The sequence below is a fragment of the Nelumbo nucifera genome, chromosome 1 (genome assembly GCF_055504915.1).
Source record: "Nelumbo nucifera cultivar China Antique chromosome 1, China Antique-T2T, whole genome shotgun sequence".
Classification (NCBI taxonomy): domain Eukaryota; kingdom Viridiplantae; phylum Streptophyta; class Magnoliopsida; order Proteales; family Nelumbonaceae; genus Nelumbo; species Nelumbo nucifera.
In genome coordinates, this window is record NC_142649.1 from 17,784,235 (window position 1) to 17,795,693 (window position 11,459).

Below are 11,459 nucleotides of genomic sequence, written 5' to 3' on the forward strand. Positions count from 1 at the left end.
GTATCAAGTATAATCTTCTCCTACTACTTTTGGTTCAGATCTGGTTCAGTTTATAGTTCAAGATTGATCCTTGAAAATATGATTTTATAAATAGGGAATGTGATTCCCAGTTGAAAGGGAGAGAAAAATTTTTGAAATTCGCCCCTTTATTCTGCAAGATTTGGGCATCCATACGATGGATCTCTCATCCCTTCATATATATATATATATATATATATATATATATATATAAACTCTGATGGATGTCATCACCATGCAGATACTTATATTAATGAAGATCTTTAGGTAGTAGGATAAGAGGCATCCATGGCAATGCCACAAAGGCCACCATTTGAGCCAACATCTCGTTGGATTCGCATATATCCACCATCTCCCCATTGAGTGCCCCATGAATTCTGGAGTAGCCAATACTTCATACCATCTTCACTTGTACGATAACCAACCACTGTAACAGCATGGTTCAATTTTGTTACACATTCCCTAGTGAAAATACCACTGTGGTAATTGTGGAAGTCAGGACTGTTGGCAGCTATGGCGACGGAAACTGGTTGCATTGCTACAGCTTGCAATAGTGCATATTCGTCGCTTGAAGGGACTTGCTCATATCCATTGATACTTGCTGCATTGGATGTTGACTTCTCTGTGTCGCACACTCCCTGCACTGCACTGTAAGGGTAGTTTTCTTTAGTGGTAAGGCCTCCATTTTGTTGGATAAACTCGAATGCTTTTTCCATGGAACCACCATTTCAGTGTTGCAGTCTAACAGCTCTTGCTCAGTGATGTGGCTCATTGTGACACTAGCAAGTGCACTAGCTGTTCAAGTAGTAAAGTAGTGAATAAAGTATCGTTCCCACGAGAATTTAGGAAACAATTACCAATACTAAATTGGGCACTTCTTATCTGATCAACAATCAATCAAAACTTTATTCAAAAGCTAAAAATCCTAAACTAAAACCTATCTAAATTATTGGCCCAATTTCCTTCAATTCAGGTTAGAAGAGTAAGCAGTTAATGTTAATCTCAGAATTCAGCAATCAATCAAATTGAATCATTCGAATAGATTGTGATTAAGCCTTGGTTTGGTGAAACCCCAAGGTCATGAGCAGCCTTTTTCGAGTGCATGTTCATCCTATGCATTAGTGATGATCCTCATATCTCTATCAAGGATCTAATCCCATGCATGCATTTCTTCAAACACTTCTAAGGCATCCAATTCAAATCTAAGAATCATTCAAACATTTCTTCAATTCAAATCTGAATTGATCACCAATTGAATTGTGCAAGTTATCTCTAACCTTGCATCCAATTCAGTTCTTGAATAGTAGATCTGAATTCCTAAAGTCTTTCTCAAGCACTCTAAGAATTCCAAGCTTAGATCTATTCGGCCAATCTGAAAAATTGCAGGTCTGAATTCTCTTTCAAGCAATTCAGATCTTGCAATCTCATATATGAGTTTTGAAAGTTTAATTGGCTGAATTGATCTACAATTAACCCTTATTCAAGAAACTTTAATAACAATTCACACACATTCGAATGAATCAAAAAGAAATTGATTGCTGAACTGAAATTTTACAAACTTAATTACATCAAGAAAGAATAGAAGAGGGAAAAAGAAACATAAAGGAAGTTGAATTTGAATCAAAGGAAAATGAAACTAGAATGGAATTATTACAATAGATCTCTGAATCAAAAACCCCCAATTTCGAACTCACCTTCTCTTCTTGCTAGCTTCACTTGAACTTTTTCAGCCCTTCTTCTTCTCTTCCTTGTGCCTAGCCCTTCTTCTCTTCTCTTCTCATCAAGGTATTCGAACCTCTAGGAGTGGGAGAGCATTTCTCTCAAGTAATTGAACACCTTCCCCCCTTCTAGAGGCCTCCTTATATAGATTTTCAAGGGGGCTCTTGCCCCTTCTTGAAGCCTCTAGAATGGGGTGTATTACACCCCCTTCTTGAACTTTCTAGAGTTCTCTTGAAAGCCTTCTAAGAGTTGTCGCCCCTAGCTCTTTGGGCTGCACTTAGGCTCCCTCTTAGCAAATGATAGCTACACTCTAGGCTGCTCTTTTGGGCTAAGAATGGGCCTTTTCTACTAGGCTAAATTTTACTCTTTGCTAGGTTTTCTTTTCTTGAGTTTTTTCAAGGAATCAACTTGTTCTTCTTGGGCCGAAGTGCTCTCTCTTGCTTCCACAACCGGGCTGGGCTGAAATTGGTTTTTTTGAACATTCTTTTCTTGCCTTTTTTCTTTCTTTTTCTTGGTTTAATTACCCTGAAATCTTTTCTTATCATTAAACTAAATTACGGCAAAATTAAATAAAAATGGCATAAAAATCCATGCAATGACCTCATAAATTATAGATAAATTGTATGTTCATCACTCAGATAGAGAGATTAGTTGACCTGTCTTGATTTGGATAATCACGTCCATTGCTGCCACTGCCGAGAATGCCCTACAACATCCTAGCCACGAAGAGCCACATGGCTAGACTGAACCATTTAATTGACACCTCGATGCCAGAAGGAGGTAGGTTGCACCTGACCAAGTCTATCCAAGCTGACCAGCCCGACCTACGTCTCAACCGATGGAAGAACTGGCTGCTCCACAATAGAGCGGAGCACATTACCTAAGGAGAACAAGTAGGTGACTTCAGATGCTGGCTTGACCTCCTTGACCTACATGGTGTGTTGTGCTTATTCATTTAACACGCCTATCGATTCTAAAACAAATGGCGGCACGTCGTCCACCTAGCAGGGATGACCCCCAATCCCACATGCTTCAAAGGGACTAGATGAGGATCATCACTAGCGCCGGTAGAACGTGCCCCAAAGGTACTGGGCCGATAAGACCTATCATTTTCGGATATCTTGGACGGCTCTTGGACCCCAAAGCCTATAATAAGGCACCTCCATGCCTTCACAAGGTAGGTGCAATTTAGTGAATTTTAGCTCTCTAGCTCCTACAATCTCCCTTTGCTTTCTTGTTTACTCAACTAACTTAAGCATCGGAGTGCCTATCTCAGGTCCAAACCCTTGTGCACTTTGATAATTAGGTTCTTATATATTGATTTGCCAACCTTAACACCACTTGTTCGAGCTATCATCCAGCAAGGAAGCTGGGCAATTCGACCACCATCAATAAACTCTATGATGATTAGGATGGTCTAGGGCCGTTGAAAATCAGATCATGATCGGGTTATGGTTCAAATGGTTTGGTCAGCCAATTCACTACAGGTTGAAAACTAGTTAAAACAAGCATACACTAAAATGCATTCCTAGGATTGGAGTTTCAGCTGATGTGATTCTCATATGGGATGTAACAATGCATATCTCTTATGAAATCTACCCAAAACATTTCAAATACAAATAGCATTGGTATACCAGACTACCTGAAGAACACATTATTTTTTAAGGGAAAATTCCATATCAGTACCCTGTACTTTGGCTCGAGTGACACTTTAGTCCCTGAACTTTAAAATGCGACAATCTAATATCCAAACTTCCAATTTGTGACAATCTGGTACCTAATGTTAATTCATCGTCAGTCAAAGTCAACACGTGAGATCAGGTGCAGTTTAAATAATTTCATAATGTCAAAACTAACCTTTATTATTCAGATTTTACCCTTTTCCTTTCTTTTTACCCTATTCCCCTTTCTCTTCAATCTAGGTTAAAGAAATAACAGAACAAAGGTGACGTTCACTAACTGTCTGTTCTTTTTCCCTCCTATCTAATTGAATTCTAAAATCTATTCTACTTTGTGTTCAGTCTGTCATGGGGATGGATGGAAAGGGCAAAGAGCTTGCTAAATCTCGAAAGACTCTGGTCTCTTGGTCATTGTTGAGAAAGATGAACGTGAACCAAAATAAAATGGTAGGGTTTACAGGGAAGCACACTCGATTAATCTACAATAGCAACGACGAGATAGAAGAAGAAAGAAGAGGTTGCAGAAATGAAAAGTTTATCGCTTGGTATTGTTCGTTTGAAGGGTATGCCCACTTCGGAAGGCTAGCATCTTCGCTTCCTCGAAGAAGAGTAAAAAAGAGATATGGGCTTTCGTTGGCAAGGAGATTATGATCTCTCTGTTTTTTTTTTTTTTTTTTTTTGAGAGGAACAAATTTCCGAAAGAGACACAACTTATCTGTTGAGGGGAATAGTTTGTTTTCATTCTTAGTTTACTAGTTGTCTTTCATAGTATACCTACAAAATGAGTTAAAAATCCCCACCGTCGGTTCCACAGTTTGCAACTTCCTGCAAGTCCATGCGAAGCAGGCTTCTTCTTCTCTAGATTTTAGTTCTCTGGTCTGCATCGAGCGCATCGCTCTGTGCAGAATCGTGTCGGTTATGTTCCTAGCGAATTTTGATACTTGTGAGGTTTTTGCAAAATACGTCTTGAACCGCCAGATCAATCATTTTTCGGAATGGTTCGTATGCCATCAGTTGCAATGGGATTGTCGCAGGATGGTGAGGTTGAGGATTATGAGGAAATGATTTTGTCACTCTCGAAGATCCTGACACCAAGCGATGCAAACAATGGAGGTGGGTTTTCGGTTCCTAGGTTTTGTGAAGATTCAGTATTTCCCCCATTGAACTACAAGGCAGAGCCACCAGTATAGACGATTGCAATGAGAGATGTTCATGCTGTGATGTGGGATTTCCGGCACATTTACTATGGGATGTCACATCGGCATTTGTTGACGACCAGGTGAAGTAAGTTCGTTAATCATAGAAGCTTATTGACGACTGGACGAATTAGCAAGAGTAAATAGGTTGTTTATTATCCGATGGCAGGTTCACCGGATTTTGTGGTCAAGGCGAAGGCGGAAGAGGAATCCCTCAATATAGTGGTCATTTTTGTCATTTCAAAAATGATTCAAATTCGATTGTTGAAAAATGAAATGGGCGCCGCTGCTCTCTTTGTTGGAGCCGTCTCTGCAACTGGAGATGGCGGTGGCAAGTGGCGGTGGCAGGTAGCTGTCGAAGTGCGGCTGTCAAGCGTCAGATCCCAAGTCAATCAGGTGCGCCACCCCTGGGTACGGACTTCCTCGGTGTCAGGCGTGGTACGGTTGTTCAGTTTGGCGTCCTGGAGGCGAAGTGCTGGAGTGGTGAGCGAGGTGAAGTCTCGAGTTCAGATAGAGGTGTGTCCCGAACTGCCATGGGGCAGGCCAGTTCGGGTTGTTGCCCTTTGTGTTTGTAAGGCTCGGGAAATAAGGGAGAGCTCGGGCTCCTTGCGAGGAATTCGGGCTCCTTGTAGGGAGTTCGGACCACTGGTTCATCCTTTCGGAACTCGCACCTTGGACGCACTGTTGTGCCGAGCTGTTGCCTTTGCCACGTGTTGAATGATCACGAGATCGAACCAAATCTTCCTTCATCAGATTTCATTCTAAATTAAAACATAACTAAAATAGAAAAACGGTAAAAAATTATCAGTTGCCCAAATAATTTTCAAGCCGAACGGTCTAATCATTCAGATCAACGGCATGCAGTTCAAAAACACTGGTGTCATGCCTCACAATAACCAATAATAACATCTTATGTCATGCCTCACAATAACTCAATTTCTCTCTTTGCATGGATGGCTTGTGACTGACGTGGGGTATTATTATTATTTCCAACTTTTAACGATTTTTACATTTTGAAAGCGACATCGGAAACCTTATGAAGATGGTCATACAAATAAATAAATAAAATCACTCCTTTCAGGAAGTATGTATTTCCGCTTTTTCAAATATGGATGATAAGGATACGCCTCTTCGTTTTGTGAAAAATTTTGAATGTTAGATGAGATGTTGAAAAACGGAAATAAGCTGACCACATTATGACTTATTTTTGAATTATTTATGGATTAGAGTTAATCAATATGAATATATGATATGATAGCCTAACTAATTAGGGCCATGTAATTTGACTATAGAGTTGTCTTGATTATCAAGTGGTGAATGAGACTAGCTAACTCCTAGAACAACGATCATGCAAGAGAAATAAAACCACGGATTTTTTCTTTTTTTTTTTTGGAAAAGTAAGGGCAAGCCTAATGTAGATTTCTGAATTTTATTACAGATTTATAAACATTTAAAATGTCAATAATGCCCATTCCATACAAAAATGTCCACCTGTGAATTGACATCAATTCCAAGCTGATATTTATATCAACTGTACTTTGGGCCTAAAAATTCTGACCCTGGACTGAACCGTCATTCTCCCTAAATTATAACCTACATGTTTTCATAATTCTTTTTTATCAAAACCATATTTAGAAGAACATAAAACAAAGATTTTCAATAAATAAAGAATATTAAATAACGAACCCCACACAAGAATATAAGATAAGCAATAAATAAATATTTGCAAGAATAGGCTGAACCAACGTTTTAAAAAATGACCCCGAAATGGAACCGTTCTATTGACCGGTTTTTGGGTCGACGGTCTAACCGTCCAGTTCAAACAGATGGCCCATTCTGGCAGCAAAATTAAAAAATAATTAAAAAAATAAAAAAAATGTCAAAAACCATTGAATGGGTCGACAGTTCTACCGCCCGGGTCAATGGTTTATTGACTTTTTCAACGATTTTTTTATCAAATTTCAGGTTTGAGGTAAAATGGAACTGGTTACCTAAACGATTCCTGGGCCGAACGGTCCGGCCGTCTGGGTCAACGACGGTTTGAAAACGTTGGGCTGAATTATATATGCAAAACCCATTTTAACAATTTATTATATTATATTATATTATATATGTCATTAATGTTATGTATGTTAAATTTTAGTTAATTGTGTATATTCGCATTTATATTTATATAGGAAAGTTTATTAACAAGTTCATGAATATGTTAAATATTGCTTTGACGTGCGGGCAAATTAAGATATGTTTTCAAATTAACATAGTAGGGATTTGTAATATGTCAAAATAAATTATTTTTAAGTCTTAGTCCTCAAAAGCAATAATTTGACAGGATCGCCTCTAAAGCCTAAGGGTAATATTTAATATAATTATGACCTTTTTCAATATTAAAAATGACAAATTTTGATTCTGCATTTTCTACAAGAATATGTTTTAAATAGATAAATGTTAGTATGTGAAAATTTATAATATGAGAATGAAACGATAATAAAACCCCTTGTATTGCTAATAGGTATTTTCCATTATGGCACTAGTCCCATAATAGTATAAGTTATAACCCTTTTTAAATATATTAATTAGACCTAATTAATGTTTATAATAAACTGTAATGCACACATAACATTTCGAGAAAATTCTTAATTAGAATCCTGTAATTTCGGCCTAGTGCCGCTTTGGTCCCTGAATTTTAAGACGTGATAATTCAGTATGGTTTTTAAAACTGGACCGGACTGGATGGTTGGACCAGAAAAATCGGGAATCGGTCAGGTGATTGGTTCCGTTTTTCCCAAAAACCGGATTTTCCCCCAAAACCATTGATTTTGGTCAGCAAACCGCTGAACTGGGCATTTGAACCATTCGTACGGTTTTGACCATTTTTTATTTTTTAAATTTTTTTTATTTTTTCTCAGAACAGTCCGAGTGTTCGGTTCAAACGGTCGAACCGTTTGACCTAGTAACCGGATCCCTGACCGGTTCGGTCTTTGGGTCGGTTTTAAAAACCATGCAATTCAGTACTCGAACTTTCAAAACATGTCAATCCATTACCTATCGTTAACCAGTCCAATCCATTAACCATCTGTTAAGTTGCATTTGAAAAGACACAAATGTCCTTCCAATGTCATCTAATTTTCTTTATCAGCCATCTAAGCATTGATAAAAAATAAACAGTCCTAAATCCTTGTCTATTATTTTTTTCAACAAAGTTAGAATCACCAGAATGCCCATTGAGATGTGACCCTAATTTTCTTGAATAGAAGAGGAAAGGATTTGGGACCGTTCATCATGGTTTTCAAAACCGGACCGGACCGGAGGGTCAGACCAGAAAAACTGGGAACCGATCACCTGACCGGTTCCGTTTTTCCCCAAAACCATTGATTTTGGTTAGCAAACCGCTGAACTGGTCGGTTAACTATTCAAATGGTTTTGACCGTTTTTCAATTTTTTTATTTTTTTTTTTATTTTTTGTCAGAATAGGCTGACCATCTGAGTCAAACGGTCGGACCGTTCGAACCGGTAACCAGACCCCTGACTGGTTCGGTCACCGGTTCAGTTTTAAAAACCATTGCTGTTCATTTTTTATTAACGTTTAGATGTTGATAAAAATAAAAATAAAATAGATGCCACTAAAAAAACATTTTTCTTTTCAAATACCATTAACGACTAGTTAATGAAATGATTAACAGCAAGTACTAAATTGATACATTTTAAAAATTTAAATACTAAATTATCGCATTCAGAGACTAAAATGACACTAGGTCGTCCAAAGTAGATTTCATGCAGCGCTTTTCTCCACACACAAAATGCAATAAATAAAAGAAGGGACAAGGCCGACCAGGTAAAATCCTATATCATATCTAAGCCTACCTTCTACTTTGTATGTTGATATTTCGGGTATTGTTGTATTTTCACTGCTTTTGACGTAGAAAGGGAAATTAATTGGATCAGCCAGTGAAACAAATTTTTTAATTCACTATAGTGAGTAAGGTTTTAAAACTATCTTTCACCGTGACCTGGATGGTCGATCGGACAGAAAAGCGGGCAGGGTATCAGTTTTATTTCAGCCCCGAACCACTTTTTCCCACCCATTGACCCAGCTGATGGTTGAACCATTAATCCGAACAATGGTTTCTGGGCAGTTTTTATATTTTAATTTTTTAATTCTTTTAAAACATCACCAACTGATTTATACAGATCAGATGGTCGAAATTGAACAATGGTTACAGGGTTCAATTTCGTTTGAAGGTCCTACTTCATAGGTTTATCGCTTTCAAGCGAAGTAGCAATCAACTGATTCAAGTCCTCTCCATGTAGAATGGAAAGAACGCTTACCAGTTCAGTACTGTATATTGACACTTGTTCATTTGCTGATGAAATGCGTTTGTCATCAACAGCTGCTTTGTCCGTCATTTAACTGGTCCACGATTAGATAGAGAAAGGTGTAGTATACCCAATTGGACCAATCTACATCTCTACATGAAGATTGAAGACCCCTAAACGAACACTTCAACAAAAGAAAAAAAGAAGACAAGAAACACATTTCTGCTTTCCAGGACTTAAAGTACAAAGAATATACGACCCAACAACAGAAACCAGCACTAGATCAAGCTTTCATTAACATCATAAAACCATTTACATTCCATCCCTTAAGAGGGAAACGACCAAATTAATTAAGTACACATGCTTATATATATATATATATATATATATATATTAGATACATATAAAAAATAAGCACAAATTAAAAAACAAGTAACGTGGAGGATAAAGCAATTTAAATCATGGTTTTTAAAATTGGACCGGACGGTTGGACCGTTTGATCTGGAACTGATTATGGTTTTGGGTTAAAACCATGATTTAAAAACTATAGCTATTAGGCAATAGGATAGGAGGCTTGCATGGCGATGCCACAGAGGCCTTCCTTGGAAGCCACATCTCTCTTCATCCTTATATACCCTTTCTCCCCCCAAGTAGTGCCCCATGAATTCTTCACCAGCCAATATTTGGTTCCATCACTGCTCGTCCCATAACCAACTGCAGTAACACCATGGTCTAGGTTGGTTCCACACTCCCCGGTGAAGATGCCGCTTGAGTAGAACTGGAAATCAAAGCCACCGGCATCTATGGCCACCGAAACTGGTTGGTTGGAAACAGCCTTCAATAACGCCACCTCGTTGTTGGCTGGAACGTCTTCGTACCCACTGATTTTAGCTGCAGACAAAGCTGACTTCCTCTTGTCGCAAGTTCCGTCTGTTTGCTTGTATGGGTAGTTGGCTTCGGTGGTGAGGCCTCCGTTGTGTTGGATGAATTGGAAGGCGTTATCCATGAAACCACCCTCGCACCCATAATCACCACCGGCGGTGTCACAGTCTACCAGTTCTTGCTCTGAGAGAGAGATCAGTTTACCTGCCTTGAGCTTTGTAATCCCTTCCATGGCTGCCACAGCCGAGAATGCCCAACAACACCCTGTATTTAATTTGATATAACATATATGCATGAGCCAATTGTGCCACCGTTGGCCCGGATGGTTGGACCATTTGACTCAGAAACCATCCAGACAACCGGTTCTATTGCAGAATTTTGCCAAAAAAAATTGAGTTAATTAATCAGCCACCCAAAAACCGGTTGCCAAAGGGATTCCAGCTCTGGATTGGTTTTTAAAACATTATATAAGCACATAATTTCTGTTTTATTATTCTACTAATAAGATATTGTTGTGCCATATCTTACCACAGTCGCCTTGGTCCTTGATGGGGGTGACAGCTCCTTTGCTTCTCCAGTCCATACTTGGGAGGACTGAAGTCATATTTTCATACCTGAAGGATGTTTTAGACGACGATGGCTGTGTAGACCTTTTATACCCATTACGAGATGCCTTGAACTCTTCGTTGGTTTGGTCTGCAAATCTATTGACGCTAAGTTTATATGGCTTGTTCCCAGCCATGTTGAAGGCTTCTATGCGCTCGACGTTGTCCTTGAATATAGTGAACCGCTTTTCCTTCTCCACAGCATCCTCGTACAGGACACCATGACTAGCCATCCATTGCTCGTGCCTCTCCAGCATAGATGCTTCTGCTGGGAGAGTGCGAGCTGCAGCTTGGGAAACCCAAATTCCCAAAGCTAGCAGCAGCGCCAAGCAAAGAAATTGGGACCCCGTCGTGCAATAAGAAGCCATTGTAGGAACCCACGAAGAGCTATATGAGAAAGGAGAAGTATAGGCTAGCTATACGAGTCGAAGATGTCCAACCTTTGTGAATGTGTCTGCTTTATATAGACACAATTTGATGCTTCCCATAGTGACAGATCGATTCTCTTTTGCTCTACTATAGTTGCTGGGACGGAGACTGGACGGTGATTTAGTTTCCAGTAGTTGGCTTGCCGTGCTAGGGGTCTTTTACTGATTTGGACCAGATGGTCCCACCTGAAAATGAAGATCTAGGGTCCATTTGGTTCGTGAGAATAGGGGTCTAGAATTGGAATCGGCATGGTGGTTTCCTGTTTGGTTGGACACATTCCTAGTGGAATGACATTCTCCTTTTGAGGGAATGATCATTCCTTCCCCAGCCTCCCTTGGAAATGAGAATCCATTCCAGCTGATTCTGATTTTGATTTCAATTCCAAATTTCATCTGAACCAAATAAATGGGAGGAATAGATAGGAATAACAACGGGGTAGAGACCATATTCCCTGTCTCCAACCCCAACCTTGATCCCCATCGGGGATAAAAGTTGTCCTCCATTCCCAATTCCCAGTGTAGATGGGTTCCTTGCAGAGATACAAATCCTTGAAAATTTTTTAATTATCAATATTTTTGAAAAACAAATTTACTTAAAATAAAGAAAAAGTTAAAATA

General features: G+C 39.1%; 1 protein-coding gene and 1 pseudogene across 1 annotated transcript; both read right to left on the reverse strand.

Moving 5' to 3' along the window:
• Positions 1–281: 281 nt before the first annotated feature.
• On the reverse strand, positions 282–9,016 carry LOC104612165 (senescence-specific cysteine protease SAG12-like; annotated as a pseudogene).
• Positions 9,017–9,195: 179 nt separating this feature from the next.
• On the reverse strand, positions 9,196–10,856 carry LOC104612148 (senescence-specific cysteine protease SAG39-like). The gene is made up of 2 exons (XM_010279471.2): positions 10,337–10,856; positions 9,196–10,072 (listed from the first exon to the last, which is right to left on the reverse strand). The coding sequence occupies exons 1-2, from the start codon at positions 10,779–10,781 to the stop codon at positions 9,480–9,482; spliced, it is 1,038 nt and encodes a 345-aa protein (XP_010277773.1). The 5' UTR covers positions 10,782–10,856; the 3' UTR covers positions 9,196–9,479.
• Between the last annotated feature and the right edge of the window lie 603 nt (positions 10,857–11,459).

Coding starts and splice junctions, on each gene's coding strand:
- LOC104612148 (XM_010279471.2), bottom strand. CDS start 10,781: ATGGCTTCTTATTGCACGACGGGGTCCCAATTTCTTTGCTTGGCGCTG. Junction 10,073..10,336: donor CAAGGACCAAGGCGACTGTG/GTAAGATATGGC, acceptor AATTAAATACAG/GGTGTTGTTGGGCATTCTCG.